Source organism: Musa acuminata, chromosome BXJ2-4, assembly GCF_036884655.1.
Source record: "Musa acuminata AAA Group cultivar baxijiao chromosome BXJ2-4, Cavendish_Baxijiao_AAA, whole genome shotgun sequence".
Lineage (NCBI taxonomy): Eukaryota > Viridiplantae > Streptophyta > Magnoliopsida > Zingiberales > Musaceae > Musa > Musa acuminata.
This window is the reverse complement of record NC_088341.1, coordinates 12,048,569-12,071,717: the sequence shown is the minus strand read 5'-3', so window position 1 is coordinate 12,071,717 and position 23,149 is coordinate 12,048,569. Positions and strand designations below refer to the sequence as shown.

General features: G+C 37.3%; 1 protein-coding gene across 2 annotated transcripts; it reads right to left on the bottom strand.

Annotated features, from left to right (window-relative positions):
* Nucleotides 1-15,351: 15,351 nt before the first annotated feature.
* Nucleotides 15,352-23,060, bottom strand: LOC135583924 (V-type proton ATPase subunit E-like). Of its 2 annotated transcripts, none has more exons than XM_065104012.1 (6): nucleotides 22,859-23,060; nucleotides 19,883-19,983; nucleotides 18,694-18,850; nucleotides 18,191-18,387; nucleotides 16,656-16,755; nucleotides 15,352-15,488 (listed from the first exon to the last, which is right to left on the bottom strand). In XM_065104012.1, exons 1-6 carry the CDS (start codon nucleotides 22,958-22,960, stop codon nucleotides 15,405-15,407), a joined length of 741 nt encoding a protein of 246 aa, XP_064960084.1. In that variant the 5' UTR covers nucleotides 22,961-23,060; the 3' UTR covers nucleotides 15,352-15,404. The 2 variants fall into 2 exon arrangements, with proteins under 2 accessions (XP_064960084.1, XP_064960085.1); XM_065104013.1 differs by lacking the exon at nucleotides 15,352-15,488 and adding an exon at nucleotides 15,739-16,066.
* Nucleotides 23,061-23,149: the final 89 nt, after the last annotated feature.

Genomic DNA, 23,149 nt, shown 5'->3' with positions numbered 1-23,149 from the left:
GCATTTCCTGCACAGCTCTCACTGAGTTTTATGATGACAGTGTGCAAGTTAATTAACTTTAAATTTCACAATTAAGTGGTTTATATCCACACGTGGAAAGAAGGATTTTAGCTTATGAGGATGGATCGAAGGATAAATCTTCCACCGACGTTTTATCAGGAGAATATATATATATATATATATATATATATATATATATATATATTTGTGATGCCATGGAATATGTTATTCAAAGCTTCGACTACGATCTCGGGGTAAAGCTGATGACTTGTCCCCGAATCAATCCGGCCTTCAATTTAAGCAGACGTGCAATGTGTTTGGGCCGGTTGTTGGGTCGAAAGTCGACTTGCTTTGAGTTCCTCCATCTGATTTCTCATCCAACGAGTAACAGTAGAATTATCTTTTTTTATAGTTTAGGATAACTATAGGATTTGTTTTGATTTTGATTCATTGCACTTTGGTAAGACTCGAACGTTGACAATCAAATCATACCATTTATTCTGAAAATCAAATATAATCTCACACCAGAAGAAAACTCGATTCTTTGTCTGATGATCTGAATTATATTCTTCTTCTTGTCTCTTTATATCGGCCCCTAAAAAATATAGAAATAATAAATATTATAATTATATTAAATCAAAATATAAATTTTTTATTCAAAGAAGATAATATTTTTTACTTGATTTTTTAAAATATAATTTTTGATGGTATTCTTAATAAATAAATTATATCTTTATCGAGATGAATATTTAATTTCTTCAATCAATATTCATAATCTTCAGTTTATATCTAAAATTTTCTTTTTTATATTTATTTTTCCCTCCAATTATATATTTATTATATGATAAAATATTTCAAAACTAATCAAAAAAATAATTTACATAATAAATAAACTAAATTGTTCGTTCATAGTACGCTTCGATTGCCTAGAAACTCACCTTGAGTTCTTGCAAATGAAATATGGATTAATTTTGATGATAGATTAATTTGACTAAATCAGAACTCAGAAAACTAACTCTATATGAGTAACAATATATATTTTTTGAAATAGAGAAAAAAAAGGAATATAACAATGACATTATGATAAAAAATAATTATCAAACTTAACAAATTTGTATCGACCCAAATAAAATAATTAACTGGAGTTATAAAAACATCCTTAAACGGATCAAGTCTCACGTCTCCAGTGTTTAGTAGTAAAAGGTAAATGCCGAAGACGAGATTCTGAGTTTAGAATTTTACGATAATATATATATATATAGCCGTGAGGCATTAGGTACGAGTGATGTGCTCATCATGGAGATACTGCAATCAATGATCAGCCATTCATGTGACTTGGGAATCTTGACAGCAAAGGAGTCTTCTCGTTTTATATGACGCCAACAATTCCGGTGGTTCGCTCGTACACGTAGGAGTCCAAATGGACGTAACTTAAAAGTCAGATTGTGCATTATAGGGGACAAATAACTACTATGATCTATTTGGCACAGTAGGGTGTTTTCCTTGGCAGTAAAGTAGTAATTGCTTGATTAAGAGATCTCTGTAATATGGGGTTACAGGCTAGGCAATTTAGAAAGAGGTATTTTTTTCTTAATTTTTCAAACGTATATTCGAAAGGATTATTATTTATTTTTAAGTACTCATCAAATTTCTTTTGTATGATATTTTCATTTATGAGGATGACTTTTGTTTCTTCAATGATAATTTTTAGAACATTTACGTTTTTTTATGAGAGTAGCATGCAACTCAGTATCATTGTATATTTGTTCTCACTCCTTTAACCCTTTTATTTTGTGAACAATATCTATTCTTTATTTTTTATTTCTTTATTATGAACTCTTTTTATGCTGTTTGAAATTTAATGGTTTCTTGGATGAGCTAAATTTAATAGATTTTTATCTTTTTTTTATGTTAAATCTCAGATTTTACAATGAAACCAATTGATATTGCTTATCTGATCTGCGATTTGAGTGACACAGGAAGCTTCGATCAGGGACAGATAATTAAAAGCAGAAAGAATCATGTTGGGCTGGAGTGGAACATGTCAGAAGATTGAACGTCGAGCCAGAGGATCGGTCGACGTATCGATAGAAGGCTTCAGGCCCTGAGTTCGGGCATCGGGCCAAGAAGAGTGAAAATTACATCAAAGAAATTGGAGTTGCGGAGGTCAACTAGTCGATTGGGTAATAGGCCACAAGAGAGGACGATGCACCGAAGATTCGGATGAAGCATCGATGAACCAATTATATGTCAGACAATATTTGATTAGTTTTGTAATAATTATCTAGATTGAAGTAGGTTTTAGACATAATTGGGTTAAAATTGGGTCAACTCAATTAGGGGCCAATTGGACCCAAGTATGGGCTATGTTGGGCTAAGTGAAAGGCCCAAACAGTGACCCAATAGGTGGAATCATCGGTGGCATAATCTCCGAGACTGTGTCAGGCGATGGTACTTATTGAATCTCGGATTTTGATGATGAAATCATTGGTAAATTGTTTAATGTAATCTATACATTGAGAAAAATATGCAGGATTAATTACGATAGCGGTAAGACATAAAGCAAATGTTGTGCCGGAGTCTAGATCGAGATTTCATTGAGAGTTCGAGAGTTCGTTGGAAGTCCGAACGTTCATCAGAAGTTCTGCCAGAACCAACCAAAAAGTCTAGGAGCTTGCTAAAGAAGCTCATCGGAACTTGCCAAGAAGATTATCGTGAAGTCCAAGAGCTTGTTGGAAGTCCGCCAAAATATTACCGAGAGATCGTCGGAAGTTTACCGGAAGGTCACCGGAAGTTCGTCGGAAGAACAATTGACATAACAGACTATAATGCTTTGTTAAATATCTTAATTATCATAGTTAAATCATAAATTGAGTTAGGATTGGAAGATAATTCCATTAATTCAGTTAGGGGCTAATTGGGTGTTAGGAACGAGTCGGCACTAACGGGGGGGTGGTGAATTACTACAGTGGTAAAAACGTTAATTCTAAAATCTTTCATTCCGAATAAACCTGTTTCGGAAAGATATTAACTTAGAAAGCATACAAAAGGGTGTGTAGCAAAAGTAATGTAGAAGTAAAGCGGTTTGCAATAAAGATAAATAGCAAAACAGAAATACAAATTGTTTTATAGTGGTTCAGTCATCGTTACCTACATCCACTCCATCGATTCCTCTTCTGTCGAGGCCACCGGCATCGACTAATTATCTTCCTTTAATGGGCAAAGATCAACTACCCTTACAACTTGATTCTTCTTTTGATAAGTTCATGAGAGAACCTTTACAACCCTTTTTTATAAAGCTTTTGTTAGGATCAAGAGCGGCACTAGGGGAGGGGGAGTGAATTAGTGTAGTGGAAAACTTTCGCGATTTCAAAAGTCTATGTTTCGATTAGAACTGATTCCGACGAAAATTATTTCGTAAGGATTTTAACTTGAAAGTGTATATGAGTGTAGAGAAGGCAGTAAGAAGGTAATATAGCTTATAGTAATAAAACTTGCACAAATTGAAAAGCAAACCAGAATTTAGAGTGGTTCGGTCTTTGTGACCTATATCCACTTTCGGATTCCTCCTCCGTCGAGGTCACCGGCATCCACTAAAGGCCTTCCTTCAATAGGCGAAGACCAACCACCTCTTACAACGCTTTCTCCTCTTCACCGATTTAGGAGAGAACTCTTACAAGTCCCACACCTCTCTAGAATAATCTCAAAACTTAGAAAGGGAGGAGAAGAACTCTAGCACTTGTTTACAACACTTTTACAACCCAACAACTCAAGATTATCTCAATACTTTCATGCTCTTTCATGCAAAAAGGGTGAGGTTTTTTATAGGCCCCAATGACTTTAAAAATGGAGCCAAAAAGTGTCTAATCTCGGATTTCTAGGTCTTGATGGTACCACCGTCATTATTAGGCGAAACCACCGCCTGACACTTGACACTGGATGGTACTACCGCTCAGTCTGGGCGGTACCACCACTTGACAGAGCTTGAAGACCGAGCTCCGACGGTACCACCGCTTGATAGGGGAGATACCACTACTGGCAACAATAACTACTGGCGATACCACCGCTCAAACCACCTGGGGTGCTGCTTTCCAAGTGGTGCCACCATCGACCAGGAATTCAGCATCTTGGTTGGGCCTTGACTCTGGCTCAGACTAGCCCAACTCGAGCCTAATTGGCCCCTAATAGAGTTGTTGGGATTACCTCTCAAATCAACTTTAATTATTGTTCTAACTACGATTAAGGCAAGCATGGTCTGGTACATCGATTCTTCACTCCACGATCTTTCGGCGAACTCTCGACCAACTCTCGACTAGTCTTCCGGCATACTTTTGGCGATCTCCCGATGAGCTTTCGGCGAGTCTTCCAATGTGCTTCCGGTGATGTCACGATGAACTCTCGGTGAGCTCCCGCTATATTGTTTGAGTCATCGACTTCGGCCCATCATCTGCTTTATACCTTACTGCTATCGTAGTTGATCCTGTATACTTATCTCAACACATAGATCAAATCAAATAATTTACCAATTGATTTCATCATCAAAATCCGAGATTCAATAATCTCCTCCTTTTGGATGATGACAACCAATTGGTGATGGAGTTAATCTTAACTCCCCCTATCTATATGCCATAATTGAGAAAAGACACTTTTGAATTCAACGCCTTTGAATTCAAGCATTAAATTGATAATGCCACGTATTCATCGATAGAAATGATGCCAAGAAATAACATCAATTTTTGAGTCAAAATCACATAAATTTTCAGCATCAAAGTAAGCATGATATTGACAGAAATTTCCAACAGCATGATATTGACAAAAATTTTCAACATCAAGGTAAAAATGATATCGACAGAAATTTTCAGCATTAAGATAAGCATGATATCATACTTATCATTTGAAGAGATAACATGGAAATCAAGGTATAGAATTATAATCATTATGTTAAGTAGCATTTTAAGTTTACAACATCATGGCAAACAACATAGGATTACAACATCAAGGTAAGCAAAATAAAAGAAAAGGGATTTCATCCATTTCTCCTCCTTTGTCATAAGCAAAAAGTCACAATTAATTATTCAGGTGGTGGCCAGTCAAAATGTCTAAATAGGGTATTGAGTTGTTGATGAATCTGCTACAGCTCAGTCAAAATTTAATCTTAGCATTGTTCAAATCGATCTTGACGTTGTTCAAATCGATCCATCCGAGTCCCTATGTCATCGATAAATGAGAAAGGTGCTTACTCTACTAGAGGTGATTCCTCAAAGGGACCGGTTAGAGAAGATAGATTACCCTTAAAAATTACTATTTCAGGTTCTGGTTCAGGTTGGAGGGGATCAATCCTTCTAGGCAGTCTAGTCCACATACCATTTCTAAATATACATCTCATTCGTCGAAGTAGATTTCTATTTATGATACTAAATCTGTCTAGTTTTATAACTTCTTCGTAAGGTGGAATGACAATATCATAGGCATAAAGTAGTCTTGTGATTAAGCCACCATATGGAAGCATCTTGTCCTTTTTTGATAGTTCAATCATATTTTGTTGGATTAGGTAACTAAAATAATTGTTATGTCCCTTCATAATTTAATACATGGTACCTAGTTCCATTTGACTTACTTCATTATGATGATATTGCTTAGGGAGAATTATACTTATCAAGATGTAATGAAGTATTTTGATGCTTAATGGTAGTAAATGTTCACAGTTTTTTGGAAGAATCGTTAAGTTAGGATTGCCAAAAATTATTTCTAAGGCATCAACGTAAGTAGTCCTAACTGTTTCATCATCCCATTGTCCTCTAAAATAACACTCTCTTTCTTTTACTAGAATTCCTATGATGTTGCAAATAGTTCTATCCATAATTGGTATATGATGTCCTAATAGATAGGTAGATACCGTTTTATCTTTATCTATATGTAAATTATTGTAAAATAGCCTAACAAGTCTAGGGTAGATAGGTTCACTCATTTGAAAGATTGGGAGAATGTTTGGATTAGCAAACCATTGAATATGTTCCAAATCAAATAATTTCGTCTAAATCAACATATTTACCCTTATGAACATGTCTAGACTCTATTGATGGAAATTTTAGGGCATGTTGATTACAATCGAAAAGTAGAGAGTCATAATTTTCATTTAATCTCCTCTTCCCTTTGTCCCTAGAGGATGTTCTAGAAGCCATGAGACTAAACACATAATTGATACCAAGAACTACACATAAGAGACAAGATCTATTAATAAATTGAGAGAAGAGGTTTGAGAATTACCTTTGCAGTAATCTTCTTGAAAGGTTGAGATTGATCCTTGAATTTGAAGAAGAGGTGGGTTTCTTTGAGTTTCTAGAGGAGGATCAAGGAGAATGAGGGGTGGAGAGGTGCTTAGAGGTGTTTGGAGGAATGTAGGAGGGCTTAGGAGTTTAGGAGTTCCTTTTAGGTATCTAAATATCCTTTTAATAGTTTTTAAATGAGATTGCTTAGAGTTAGATTGAAATCTACCTATCATACCCCTATAAGCATGATGTCTAGTCTAGTTGCGGTGAGATAAAGCAAACTACTGTCATACCCCTATAAGCTTTTTAATCAAAGCTTTCTCCACTTTCGTCAATGTCTAACTTAGTGGAGGTACTCATAGGAGTGTTGATAGCTTTTGAACTATCAATGTTAAATCTTTTTAGCAAGTCCAAAGTATATTTTGTTTGATTAAGAAAAATACCATTGCTAAGTTGTTTAATTTGTAAGCCTAAAAAGAAGGTTAGTCCCCCCATTAGACTCATTTCAAATTCTAGACTCATGCTTTTGGCAAATGATTCATATAAGGATCCATTTATAGAACAAAAAATAATGTCATCAACATAAATTTGAATAATAAAAAAATTATTTTTAAAATTTTTAATAAACAATGTAGTATCGACCTTGCCTTTAGAGAAATTATTATGAATTAGAAATGAGCTAAGTCTCTCATACCAAGCCCTTGGGGCTTGTTTCAATCTATAGATAGCTTTAGTCAATTCAAACACATGATTAGGAAAGTTATCATTCTCAAATCTAGGAGGTTGTTCAACATAAACTTCTTCGGAGATAAAGCCATTAAGGAAAGCACTTTTAACATCTATTTGAAACAACTTAAAATTATTACTATTAACATAGGCAAAGAGCATCCTTATGGATTCTAATCGTGCCACAGGAGCGAAGGTTTCTTCATAATCGATACCTTCTTCTTGGTTGAAACCTTTGGCCACTAATCTAGTCTTGTTTCAAACCACGATACTAAATTCATCTTGCTTGTTTCTAAAGACCCATTTAGTACCAATAACTAAATGGTCATTTGGTCTAGGAAGAAGCTTCCACACTTTATTTCTCTCAAATTGATTCAATTCTTCTTGCACTGTGACGACCCATGAATCATCTTTCATGGCTTTATCAATGTATTTAGGTTCAAGAGAAAAGCAGTGTTGGCACAAAAATTCTTAAGAGAAGAATGAGTTTGAACCCCTTTCGATGTGTCTCCTATAATTAGCTCCTTAAGATTATCATCTATATACTTCCATTCCTTCGGCAAAGAAGGTTCGGAAGAAGATGCATCCAAGTTGCTAGATGGAGAAGGGGATTCAGTTAAATTCAAGGTATCAAATTTAAGATCATCATCAAAATCATTTTTCTTAACTTTAAAAAATTTATTAAAAACAACATGAATAGATTCTTCTATAACTAAAGTTCTTTTATTGAAGATTCGAAAAGCCTTTGAAATAGAAGAATAACCAAGAAAAGTTTTATTATCGGATTTTGCATCAAACTTTCCTAAGGTATCTTTTTCATTCATAATAAAATATTTACACCCGAAAACTTTAAAGTATGAAACGTTAGGCTTTTTGTTGTTCCACAACTCATAAGGAGTTTTGGAAAGTAATAATCTTACTAGAACTCTATTCATAACATAGCATGCAGTATTTTCGGCTTTAGCCCAAAAATATTTGGGTAGGCTATGTTCGTTTAACATGGTTCTAGCCATTTCTTGTAAGTTTCTATTCTTTCTTTATACTCCTCCATTTTGTTGAGGATTTCTTAGAGTAGAGAAGTTATGGTTGTATCCATTAGATTCACAAAATTTTTGAAAATCACGATTTTGAAATTCACCACCGTGATCACTTCGAATTGATGAAATCATAAAACCCTTTTAATTTTGAACAAGTTTATAAAACTTAGAGAAATACCTAAAGCTTTCACTTTTGTGTGTCAAAAAATAAGTCCATGTATATCTACTATAATCATCCACGATGACAAATGCGTATTTGCTACCTCCTAGGCTTGATGTAGAAATTGGTCTGAACGAGTCCATATGGATCAATTGCAAAGGTCTAAAGGTGCTTATTTGGTTCTTAGGTTTGAAGCTACCTTTTATTTATTTTCCTGGTTGACATGCATCACACACATTATCTTTGACGAACTTAATATGAGGAATTCCTCTTACAAGTTCCTTAGATGAAATTTGAGAGATTAGTTTCATGCTAGCATGACCTAATCTCCTATGCCAAAGCCGAATATCGTTATTTAAAATCAAAAAATATATTTCATTATAAAGATCATTAACGTTGATAGAATATACATTATTTTGTTTTAGAGCAATCATAGATGTGGCCTTCGTCTAGGCTTGTGATCTTAGAAAATTGAGATAGATCTCTGGTCATATGCATTGAGCATCCACTATCAAGATATCATCTCTTGCTCCTAGCTTGTGATGGTACATTTTTCTATAAAAAAGAATGATTTTTAGGTACCCATTTGACCTTGAGTGCCTCAAAAATTGATCTACATATCTTATCATGTTGCATTGAGTCATTTGAGGTTCTTTTAAGAACCCAAATCAATCTATATGGACTACATCTTTTAAGTGGAAATTTATAGGTAATATGTTCGAGTTTACAACAAAAGTTACATTTTGTGTGAGGTAAAACATGCAAGGTTGGCCTTTAACAAATTTGGTGAGAGCTTGTCACGACCTGAGCCTGATGAGCTAACTAGCCTATCAACTTCGTTTGGTCTAAATCACTGACCAAGGCGTAGGCTCTACGCCGTAACGAGTCCTCTGACTCCGTCTATAAGTAGCCCTTTCCTACTCGAGCCCCCTCACCATGCCCAAATGCTAGGTCGGCTCTGAAACCAAATGTCACAACCCGAGCCTGATGGGCTAATCAGCCTATCAATTTCGTTTGGTCTAAACCACTAACCAAAATGCTTAAGCTAAAGTTGATAGTAGTACACTCATCATACCCTTATAAGCCAATCTTAATCTTGCCCACTTTCGATGTGGGACTGATCAGGGGTGTTACATAAGCTAAATAGGTCCCTAGGTCTTGGCTTCTTCCGGCGAGCTTCCAGTGAACTTCCGACGATCTCCCGACAATGTTCCAACGAACTTCCGGCAAGCTCCTGGACTTCACGACGATCTTCTTGGCGAGTTCCAACGAGCTTCTTCCGGCAAGCTCCTGGACTTCTCGGTTGGTTCCTATAGAACTTCTGACGAATATTTGGTCTTTTGACGAACTCTCGAACTCCCAACAAAATCACGTCCTTAACTCTGGGACTTCAGTTTGCTTCATGCTTTGTTATCGTAATTAATCTTACATATGTAAAAGACACTTCGATCTAGACAATTATTACTAAGCTTGAATCATGTTGTCCGGTATGTCATTGGTCCATCAACGCTTCGTCCGATTCTTTGACGCATCGTCCTCTCTTGTGGCCTATTGCCCAATCAGCTAGTTGACTCTGCAACTCCAATATCCTTGGCGCAATATATACTCTTCTTGGCCCGATGCCCGAATCTATGGCCCGAAGCCTTCTGTCGATACGTCGATCGATCCTCCGGCCTGACGTCCAATCTTCTGACATATTTTCCTCCGGCCCAACATGATTCTTCCTGCTTTAATTATCTCATCTTGATCGAAGCATCTTGCGTCACCCAAAATGTAGATCAAATCATAAATACTATCAATTGGTTTCATCATCAAAATACGAGATTCAACACTACTCGTCGCAATATCTACCATATGTGTATGACCCTCTAGGCCCAATATCGAGCTAGCCGTGAGTAGCACCTATTAGAACTCTTTCTGACTCAGTGAATTATTATCTTCATAATAATTCACTCGACTTATCGACTATGGACGTACTAGGCCACTACGCCAAAGTCTCAGATGATACATAGGGATACAATTCATTAGACCTGTCTATCCTCAGTTACCATGTATCTATAGTCCTTCATCTATCTAATATCTCAAAGACTATATATCGGGCATAGTGCTGGCAGACCCATACGAAATCTACTCGAGTCTCACTCTAATCGGATTCTCCCAAAGAACTTATTTCTCTCTTAATCCTAATGATTCTGATTAGGGATTTGTTTGAGCGAGAATACACATGATATTCCTCTCATGACACTGAGAGTGGATGATCCTCTATCAACACTCAGTCACTCTTATAAGGTTGGCTACCACTCCCGATGACCAATTATGCTAGATTTAAAACTTTCAAACCTATAAACCGGTTATGTTAGAGTGAAATACTCATATAGAACATCCTTGGTGTCTCATGTCTAAAGCCTAGACACATAATTGGGATCACGGAACCGCTATTTAACAATAAGGTATCATTAACCATTCAATATTCTGTAAGTGAATCATTCAGTGAATTCATTTTCCAATGAGTACCTGCACTATACCCTTAGTGTCCCCGCACGAGCGACTATGAGACTAGTCGCCTTCATCATATGGATAGGTATATAGCACACCGATCTGTCCGGCTATCTCGATGTCTCCCTCAAATAATCTATGACTAGGAATATTTAATGTTTATGTTTGGTCTGATTATCATGATCTCATCATGATCTAATTCTCATTGCACAGATCCAAGAAAATCATAATATACCAAGCAAGCAATATAAAGTGAGATAATACTAATAATAATAATAAGCTAAAAGACCGTGCAATATGTCACACGTGCCATTGCTCACATGATTATTTTGTAGAGCACCAATGACTAGTAATGTTCATGAGGGTCAAGTGTAGTTGGTCATTGGGATCAAACATAGTCTTTAGGATCAGGATCAATTCAGGTGGATCTTCTTCCATCTTCCTAAAATTCAAAGTCTTCAAGCAATTCATTAGATGTATCTTTAAAATTATGAATAGTACTCCTAGCAACTTTGAACCTAATCATTTTCTTTATTATTATGAGTTCATTTTGTGGGTTATGCTATCTTTCTTGATCAAAGCTTTGTTCAGTGGTTTTCAATTCGTTGTTCTGTTTCATTTCCAACCACTTACTGGGTTCCCAATTCTTCTCAGTTATCATCGTAGCGATGGATTCTGAAAACTCCTCGATGTAAGCATGAACTAGCCAAGCAGTAAACAAGGCCTTTAATTTCATTAGTTCCTCTGTAGTGGTGCTCTTACAAGGTTCACACCGCTCCCTTTTCTGCGTATTTTGTTGGTGGTCTAGAAAGCCTCTAGCCATGGGCCTTCATGTATTGCCGAAGAGCAACTTATTAGTCCATGCTACTTTACATGTTTTAAGAGATAATTTCTTTTGCTGCTTTAAGTGATACGTATGCAAACTCTAAAGCAGTAAAGCATAAATCTTCTATAGCCTAATCACCAAATTGTCTTGTAGTGACATTTATTTATGCCATTTATTTCTTGTTTGTGGTTACCACGCATCCATCTCCTTCCTACAGTAATTTTTTTGAAGGTGTTTTGATTGTGGCTATCTACTTCTTTGATTTTGGCTTCTTCTATATGATAAGTGATTTGTGCAAATTCTTCTTTGTACATTCACTTGATGTTTTTTGAATTTGTCCAATACACCTTTTTCTACTGAAGCTTTCTTAGTATGCATCAGCATAATGTGGTTTTGAAGTCAAACTTTAATTATAGAAATCTTTCATAGAAATTCCCATGTCGACATATACTATAATTGGGCAAATTTATGATGGCAATAATGGGAACATTTTTCTTTGTGGAAGGGGGTGCCATACTTTCTATCCAACCTATATTTTTGCCCATCAAGTACTTTTAAGTAGTGAGATTTGTTTGATAGTCATAGTAAATTGGTTAGTTTGATATTCCTTCTTGGTATCTTCTTCAAAATAAAACTCATCCAAAATCCATAGATCATAGTAGGTATTTGCCCCTCTGAAATCTTGGAATCTTCCACTAAGTGAATAGATGTAGAGAACAACGCCAAGCATTTGGCATAGTAGGATTTTTTGCGTGACAATCTTTCCATAAAGTAGTAGTTGCTTGGTCATGAGTGGTCTCTAAAAAATGAGGTTACAGGCTAACCAGTCTAGGAAGAGGTATTTTCCCCTAATTCTTCGAAGGCATATTTGAAGGAGTTATTTTTTACTTTTAAGTACTCGTCAAATATCTTTTGGAAGGTATTTTCCTTTTGGCCCTTGTTTCTTCAAAGATAATTTTCAGAACATTTATGTTCCTTATGATGATAGATCTATTCAAGAAATGTCAAAATCGTGATAGATGTGGTCGAGAAATAGATCTATCATATCGTAACATTCTCTTATCCCACAAAGGAACATTTTTATTTCACTTTTAACAACATTCTACGTGATTTTATCTTCATGAAACATCTGAAACTGCAAAAAGGAACAATTTTACAGGATGAACGGTATGAGGCATGATCTTTTGATTCATACAAGCAATACTATGAGAGAGAGAGAGAGAGAGAGAGAGAGAGAGAGAGAGAGAGAGAGAGAGAGAGAGAGAGAGAGAGAGAGTTATTGGAGCTCCCCTCACTCCACACGAGAGAGGAAGATGGTGATGACCATCCTCGCCTCCTCGCGTGGTGTGAGAGGAGCTCCGATACATAACTCGCTCTCGCTAAGACGGTCCTGCCTTTTCTCGTTTTCTCCATTCACCTGCATGTGTCCATACCATCAACATGCAAAATACTACAAAGTAGATACAGTAAAATGGAATCCATGACAGCAACCATGGGAATCTAAATGGTCACACGCCACAAAAGCTCCTGACCGAATCGAAGGCTGCAAAGTAGATGGCCTTCTACTTGTCGTCTGCATCAGTCCACCAGGGAGGGAGCATATGGAACTCATTTGTGATCAATTGCTGGGCATTGCGGTGAGCACACAACAGACTTACTTGCATAAAGCTAGAGGAACTGCTGCCTGCATGCAATAAGCACTTTGTTTGAGCACCCTCCTAAACCGACTTACTTGCATAAAGCGGCCCGAACTCTACTACTCGGGAAAGCACACAAAGGGAAAGCAAAGAACCAACCTGCTCTCTACTTATCAATCAAGCAAGCCAAGAAGCTTCTCTCTCCACAACGTACTCGCACACTAAGATATGAGTAATACTGCAGTACAAAGAGCACAGCACCAACGACACTTGAACCTTCATACGATTCAACGGGAATCCGAGTTTGCTTGTTCCCACCGAAAGCAATTATTCTTTCTTCGGATTCAGCCCCGTTTAGGAAATGCTGCCTGCATTAATTGAGGAGAAGATATGCTCGGGCTAAGAATGGACGTAACCATGACTTTTAGCAAGTTATAATATGTATCAAGGCATCTTACCCTTATATGTATCAAGTTATAATATGACTTTTAGCAAGTTATCCTTATTCGTTTTCCCTTTATTTAACTTCCTTACGTGAAACCCTAATCATTAAATCAGGGATCGGAATCCTCTTTAGTTGCACCCCATATAAAATGGGGTTGTCTGTTGTGTGCTCACCGATGCCCAGCAATTGATCACAAATGAGTTCCATATGCTCCCTCCCTGGTGGACTGATGCAGACGACAAGTAAGAGACCATCTACTTTGCAGCCTTCGATTCGGTCAGGAGCTTTTGTGGCGTCTGACGATTTAGCTTTCCATGGTTGCTGTCATGGATTCCATTTTACTGTATCTGCTTTGTAGTATTTTCAATGTTGATGGTATGGACACATGCAGGTGAATGGAGAAAACGAGAAAAGGCAGGTCCGTCTTAGCGAGAGCGAGTTATGTATCGGAGCTCCTCTCACACCACGCGAGGAGGCGAGGATGGTCGTCACCATCTTCCTCTCTCGTGTGGAGTGAGGGGAGCTCCAATAAAACTCTCTCTCTCTCTCTCTCTCTCTCTCTCATAGTATTGCTTATATGAATCAAAAGATCATGCCTCATACCGTTCATCCTGTAAAATTGTTCCATTTTGCAGTTTCAGATGTTTCATGAAGATAAAATCACGTAGAATGTTGTTAAAAGTGAAATAAAAATGTTCCTTTGTGGGATAAGAGAATGTTACGATATGATAGATCTATTTCTCGAACACATCTATCACGATTTTGACATTTCTTGAATAGATCTATCATCAATATAAGCGTCCGTAATTTTGACTTTTTTTTGGCGCATAATCTTGTGAAGCTCTATATATTCGTCGCATCGACGTATATACTTCTCGCTTGTTGCTTAATTTGCACATATGCCCACAAAACGATGTTTACATGATTTTGGAAATAACCTTTGTATAGTATCAAATAAAGAAGAAGAAGAAGAAGAGAGAGAAAATTTTAAATCTTAATAGATTTGAATTATAATGAGAATAATATTAGACACCGATACTTCCGTGCTTTTTATATACTGAAATCAGGTTTTTTGACTTGCTGAGTCGAGTATACTTGGTAAATACCTCACCTTCTTTTTTTTACTACTTGTACCAATTAACGTAGATGTTAATAATAGCACATATATTTTGTATGCTTGTTAACTTATATGTTGATATGTTTACAGCCCATCGTTTTCTCACTCTCTTCAAACAGTATACTTTTGGGGACATGGATATGACGACATATAATTAATACACGGTCTTACGACCGTTCACCGCTAAATCTTTTATGTTTGATACGTCTTGGAGCTTTCACGGACAGCATAGCATACCAACAAATGCGAAGCTTCTTTAAATTATTGTATATTCGACTCTTTTTATTTTTTATCATATATTCCTCGTGTCATGTTCATAAACTTGTTGATAGGACATGTCATGTGAATATTCGACCAAGTTGCATATACGTAGATACATGATGAATTTGATAGCACGTTTGTGAGGAACGAAAGAACAACTCTAGCTAGCTAGTTTTTGTCTCTTACGGAAGGGTTTCTTATATGCTTCCGGTCATCACAATACACAAACATTTGGAATCTCGTCTTTGGACCAGAGAGCATCATCTGCTTTGTAGTTTATGATATTTTCACCGTACAAAGAAAGAGTTGTACAATCAAGTGGTGATGAAGAATTAAATATATGTTAGATGCATGTTTCAGTGCTCTTACCGTATATAAATATTTCCCCATCCTCTCTCTCTCTCTCTCTCTCTACACGAGTTGCCAAATCTTATGGGGCATGCGACCCTAAAAATGTCCCGATGAGGCTTGACGAGGGTATCATTGTCAGCAAAATGATGAGATCATGTGTGACCTGAAACATAAAGATTGCCACTTGTATCAAATACTTGAAACGGTAACAGTTCGGTAAGATTCATATTTGAGTGAGCTCGGCAGATCCTGGAGGAATTCTGCAGCCGAGTCAACAAAAGAGAGCATTTCAATCTCTCTTTGCAAAGCATTTAGAAATCGGTTCTTGCAATTCAAAACAATGTGTTCTATCTTCCTTCAAGGTAACAGCACATGTACGCATTAAGAATTCCAACATCCACTGGATCGTGGAGTAATGTAAATATGTCACCACCTCAACAATCCATTTATTGGGATCAATTTCTAAAATAGTGTATAATGCAGAATCTCCAAAACTGTAGGTTTGGTGATCACTAGTAGCAAATACAAATCCAGATAACAAATTTCGAAACAAAGCTAGCGAGTTATTAACCGCTATGTATTCCAAGATAATATACTTCTGCATAGAACCAGATGAATGAAACAATAATTGATGGATGATGAGCCATCATTTATGGCCTAAAGGCCCGAAACAAACGTTTCTTATTATCAAATTCTGTCGATTGATCAAGCGACAACCTGGGCAAAAAGGAGCCTCCTGATCTGTAAAAAGTGAAAAAATTTGTTTCTCGGTAAGCCGAGGGCATGGATGATTGATAAAATTGGATCCAACAATAAGTAAGAGGCGAGGGTCTGTGTTTTCAACAGAGGATGCAATTACTAAGGTAACAGGAAAACAGTAAACAAGTAGTGAAGCCTAAACAAGCATGACTAATTCAAAGCATAATCCAGGAGCAGGAATTGTCGGTCGAGGCCCATCTCTGACTAGATAAAGATGAAAAATGAACATTTCAAGTCCTCAGTAAATATTCTTGAGTGACGTCGAACCATGTCCTAGGATCTATGTTCCATGGCAGTATAACCTAAAATAGAGAAGGATGAGATGGCTTGGCAAGACTGCTTCATATGGTTTTGGTTGAAAAAGATATACTTAAAATGGCCCTATTCCTGGAATTGTGTACCTCTGGTTTCTCAAAAATACATCATATACATAGAGCAAGGATTTATAGAAAATATCATATGGAAAATGGGACAATAATATTCACTATAATTAAACATTTAAATACCAAAATAAACAATAAAAATTTGTAATACTATAAGAAAAACAAGGAAGAATCAAGAAAGTTAGAACCTCTGGAAGTTTCTTCCGGAAGACGACATCAAGTCTGGCATCAAGTGTGTTCTCACAGACAATTTTCCCATCTATAGATGCCAAAACAACACCTCCAGAGCTGAATTACCAAAACCAACCATCAATAAAATCATTTATTTGGTTGCTAGAGTTTTAAGAGAACAATCACTTTTTCACAAAACAGCCACTCATACAGAAGTAGATGAATTAAAGGATAGAGCCCCCGAAAAGTTCTGGGTATTCATACAAATAACAGAGCACTAAGCATTACTGTGGACAACTTCATGCTAGAAATCAAATAAGGCCATAAAAAATTTGCAGGATAATTGTAGGCTTTTGATTCTGTTACATGCATACAGGCCAGCAAAGATTTAAGAAATGGATTTAGGCATTTATATGAGTTCAAAGAGTTTATAATTCACTATTTTTTTCCCTCAGAAGTTAATTTCCAATTTATCTTAGGTTGATATTTTACATATAACAATATATATATATATATATATATACCACGAATATCTTGTGGGACATTCCTTTTACCTTTTGTTCAAAATAATCTCCAAATATGTCCCAGAATTTTTTTTGAACTTTCGAATACAATGTATCTTTACAGTTAAATTAGTTGTATCTTATTCCTGCTTGTCATTAAAAATTTTGCTGCACGGTAAAAGGTGTAATAGGAGCTCAATTTGAGAAAAATAAGATCCATCAGGACAGATCATTGTCACAAAATGTCACAAGATGTAAGGACAAAAGTTATGAATCCAACATGAGCCGCTGCAATGTAGACAAACAGAACCTAATAAGGTGTATGATTAAAAACTAGTCGGATTAGAATGTACGAACCAACATTTGTCAATCTAATAAGCACCAGCATGGATCATACAACATGATACCACTCATTAATCATTATACTTTTCTTTCTAAACAAGTGGTGAAGGTGAGTTTCATTCCAGGACCTTCAATTGATCTAACAAATTTTTACAAGTAAAACTAGCTAACACCTTCCAACTTTGTTGGATAAGATCTCGATTCCTCATAAAAGTGAATTTGGTACACCACCAGACTAATATTTTACCGTTCAATATACTGCTCAATTATTTATATATTTTAAACTAAAACCAAATGACTATGGTCAGTATATTACCCGGTATGTCAGTACCATACTAATCCAAAAGGTTGTCAAAATCAGCACCGAAGATAAGATGTATCATTTCGATGAGTATAAATCATTTGTTCTCTCAGATGATATGACCCTATGAAAAATCATGTAAAATCTCCCATTGATGACATTTTTTATGCATCAAATCAAGTCATTTTCATGCTATGCAATAATTATGTCTTCTGAGTAATTAGTAACAAAAGGGATCCTAACAAGCTTCTAGATTCATCAAAAGCAGGTTGGGAAGAAAAATGAAACAATAAGAAAAGACTGTTTACAACTTGTCTTCCCTATGCCAACTAGTACAAATCCAAAAGAAAAGCTCTAACTTTAATGTTAGTAAGTTAACATGTAATTTTGATGAAAGATATATTACCAATAGGGGCCATGAGCATTAGCATGAGCAGGAGGTGGTGGCAAGAAAATTTTATTGTCAATGACAATATCGGGAGCACGAGCATTTGCTTTCTTTGCATATTCTTCCTTCGCTGGATTCAAAACCGATTCCACAAGATGATGATCGTCTTTGCGACAACGCAACAGAACAGCTGGCTCTTTCAATCTTAGCAAACTCTGAAGGACAACAATTAATCATTTCTGTGAAAAAAATAACAGGTGGCAAAAGATAAATCAACAAATGAAGGAACATAACATTATTGTCAAACTGATCGGTAAAATCAGTATCTAATGCCTCGAAAGTATGTGTTTGAGACATTTCTTTGCAATAAAATTAAGCAAGTGCAAAAAAGTTGAGATAGTGCCTAGATTGCATCAGAGTACATGAAGTATATGAAGCAGCATTTATCAATTATGAGAACCACTTTCTGCAACATCCACTTTAGGAAACACATAAAAAAAATATTGCGACATTATTTGAACCTGGACAATTAGGTCTTTCAGAAGCTTTTCGTAAGATTGATGGTTATTGCTGACAAGCAGGAGCTCCTTTGCAGCAGCCTCTTTCATGGAGTTAACAAAGTCATCCTGTGCTTGAAGAACTTTTATACGAGAAGCATTCAGCTGCATGGAGTACTCACTGGCCAGAACAATATATTGCACTGTCAAAACATGAGTGATAATCAAATATAGAATGTAGCAATGTACAACATGAGCTTTATCACAAATATCTGGACTGTGCTTGTGTACATGCATTCATAATCATGTGAAGCTTGTAGAGCCCATATTATCATTCACATGTTTATTGATCTGAGTCAATGAAACAGTCATTTTACAATTAAAGCTCCATAAATCTGCATTGGTAGGAATCTTGTGCACTAGGCTGTCCTTTCATATACATATTTGGATAACCTGATATCTAACTTATGTATGGCCTCAATACATAGGCATCATGTGAAAGATAATTCATTTACACTTTCCACTAGAGCAGACTTTACTCATTATTACGTATAGATATGAGACATCAAGCATGACGAAAGTAATAAAATTTCATGAAGTCAATTTGGAACTCTTAAATGGATAACAAGTTTGAGTTTCTTCAAAACAAATCCACAAGCTTCATTTTTAAGTTGGTCTCAAGTTATTGATAATTTTATAAGTTCCCACATAGTCTCTGTATATATGAACTCAACAAAAATACGACATTCAGAATAAGAGTAAGTATGACTTCAGATCAATTCAAAACCAAAGACGAGGTGGGATGTTAGTATCATTGTTCAGATTTATGATTGATTATTATGACTTTGGCTCTTCAAGGATGTAAAGTAATCATGTTAACTTACTGCTTTACTTGGTTTCATCTTTTAGTTCTACTATTGAAGTTGTCTCTGTTATATGCACCTCATATTTGAGTTAACTAAAGATGGATCGTGAGCGAAAGCACTCCATCACAAGACAAAATGGTACCAGTCCGATATTATTTTTTTATTTTTTTAATGATGACAAGCGGTGCACCTTCCTGTATGCTGAACTGGTGGATTGGGAAAAGTAATATCGCACAATGAGTGTAAAATAACACAAATCAAAATGACAACTTATTCAGAGATCTTTATGCTGGCAGTTAATGACAAACAATAATTGCACACTAAAGGAGAAAGTTCAAACACGTTACATTTTCTTTCGAATTTCTACTTGCTTCTCCTTCCTTTCATATTCTTGCCTGATCTTCTTCTTTTCAGCCTCAAAAAGTTGCAATTTTTCGATATTGAATTCCTGCAAAACCCAAAATGCATGGAACAAAGTCTTGAACAACGAGAAACATTTCGAAGAGTGATGTACCCACAAAAAATAATACAAAGTGAGACCACAAATGCAGCTATGCAGAAAGGCCATAAGAACAGGCCACAAACATTAATAAGAAACTTTTCTGCATACAAAATCTAATGTATAGGACTCTTCTCTTCATGCAAAATCTCATTCAAAGAAGGAAGAACGACGGGGCATTACTCTAAAAATTAAAGGGAACCATAACAAAATTGATGGTCTTCTGAAAGCGAGATCTTCTTAGCATAACATGCAAATCAAACTTGTTCTCTATGCGACCTAAAGCCTGAGAATTGAATATAAAGTTATACACCTATTGTGGAAGATCAATACAAACAACCAAATCAAAGTTAGAACCCATAGAATATAAAAACAGATATCATCTAGAAATCTGTGAAGCATTCCAAAATGCTTGAAAAGATGCCCCTTTGATAAGCACAAAGAGCTACCAAACAAACATATCAGGAAGCTGTTAGGATCCATTTATTTTCTGAGCTTTGAATAATGTTTTATTGAGTTTGTCTAGTTTAGTAAGAGTTGGATAGAGATTTATTTGATATTTATTTATTTATTAAGAGTCCAAGTCCTGATGGACTCAAGGGTGGAACTCTATAAATAAGGATGTATCTGTTTCTTTTCATCTATTAATGAAATATTATTTCAGTCTTTTGACAAACCCTAGGAGGCCGATCCTCTCAAAGTGATCATCCCTTTTCTCTCTCTTCTTCTATGATAAAACCTTAAGAGTCTTATCATCTGATATCAGAACAACAATTCTCGGCATTCTCACTGCAATTTCTTACAACACTTCAATGCAACCATCATCATCATCATAAAAAAAAAAAAAAGAAGAAGCTAGTAGCCGCCCCATCCCACTCAAGCGAGAAAGGGCCACCGCCGCTACTCCTAACCCTCGGCATTCCCGCCCCTCAGTCACGCCTCATCCCATCGCAGTCGCCCTAAACCGCGCCTCATCCCACCTTCCGCCGTAGTCGTCCTTAGTCGCGTCTTTGTTGGAGACGACATTGCTAGTGTCTTCTTCCAGAAATGCGCCTCCCAGCCCTCAGCAGCTGTCGCAGCCTCAGCCCTCGATCGCTCGCAATCGCTCGGCGTCCGCTGCTAACCAACCATGCAATTGCGATGGATTCCTAGTTGACCCCTTCTTCTTTCCTCCCTTCCCTTGCGACTCATCTTTGTTTCCTTTGCTCTCGCTACAAACACCGTCGCACAAAGGCTACGATTTTCGCAAGGACCCTCCACGCTCCCACATCCTTCTTCTTCCTTGCCAGCCAGCGTACCACCCCTCATCGCCCTGGACCAGGATCACCAGTGCCCATCCCAACCGCGTGATCGCTAGCGTCTAGTCCCATCGCAACCGCACGACCGCTCCCAACCGCACCACCATCGCTGCCTCCCAGCCCTTAGTAGTAGCAATCCCTCCACGCAGCGATCGCAGCGAGTATCGCTGCCTCCCAGCCCTCAACAGCAGCGACCCTCCACGTAGTGACCGCGGCGAGCCCTCAGCGATGTTGCTCCCAACTATGCCACCATCATCGCCTCCCAACCTCTTGGTGCCTAGGGCTTCATCGGCATCCTCGCAGCAACTCTTCACTCTCACAGCGCTGCCACCAAGTGGTGTCACAGCAACAGCATCGAATAGGGCAATGCTGATGCCCTTGACCCGACACCAGAAATAGGAGTTGAGGATTACAGATCTGTAGTCTTATGCAATGGCTATCGACAACTTAATAAAAGCCTAACTAGAAGCCTTGGAAACTAGGATTGAGAATCGACTGTAGGAAACCCTTAATGATTTCAAAAGGAGCCTGTTGGAGAGCTTTAGCAAGTTTCAGCAAGATGAAAGTTCAAGTCTTACGTTGAACCGATCTGGAGACAAAGGAAAAAGGAACCAAGAATAGGACACAAACTACCCACGTATGAAGGTGGAATTTCCAAGATGGGAAGATGGAGATCCGACCAGTTGAATCTCTAGTGTAGAATTATTTTTTTATTTTCACACAACTCCAGAAGAATCCAAGGTGGAAATAACTTCAATTCAACTATATAGAGATGCAATCCTCTCGTGGTACAAAACCTGTCATGGGGTCCCCTCGTGAGAGCAATTCAAGAGAGGGCTTTTCGTTCGCTTTGGACCATATGAATATGAGAATGTTGATGGGCAGTTCGCTAAAATTCATCAGATTTCTACAATGCTAGAATATCAGAACAGATTTGAACGATTATCAACAAGCCACCCGCCTCGTTTATTCCTAATAGAAACTGTAACACCCGAAGACTAACCCGAGAAGAATTCAAGGAAAGATCAACGAAGGATTTGTGCTGACACTATGATGAAAAGTGGAGTAGGGAGCACTGATATAAACAAGGGCAACTTCTTATGATTGAATCGGAACCGGAATCCAGTGCATGCATTAGCCGATTACTCTATTCCGTAAACTATAAAAGTTGGAGAAACTTTAGAATATCAGCATATTATACTTTTGATTGATACTAGCACTAACAATTTTATGGGCAGTTTTGATTGATACTTCATTGCAGTCTTCCGAAAAACCCTCTCCATCCGATCAAGGAGGCCGATCCTCTCTGTCGCTATGAGTAATTTGATTAATGACAACACACAATTCAACCCCAAAGACGAGCCGAGGACAACATCAACAACACCTAAAGTGTCCGTGAAGGGTCAGCAAAGATGCCATGCTGAAGAATTCTCACCAAACCCAAACCAAGAGCCGAAATTGGCACCGGAAAACAAGCAATTGGGAGAGGTCCGAGAAGATCTAGGACAAGGGATCGTGGGAGGCACCTCCTCAGCAGCGACGGAGATCTCGTTGGCCTTCTCCTCGGCCTCCTGGTGGATGAACCGCACCATCTGCTGGATCTGCTTGGAGACATCGGCGTCGTTCATCTTCGGTTGGATGCAACAGCTCTCGATCGAGGGAGGAAGAGGAGAGGGAGGACGATATCGGGGTGGACCAAGGAGAGGGAGGCAAGTAACATGGACAGATGAGCCGAGCTTGGTTCCACGATCGGGGCATTAATTATTACTTGGGCCGAGCCAAGAAAACTACATTGGCCCAAATACTATGGCCCATAG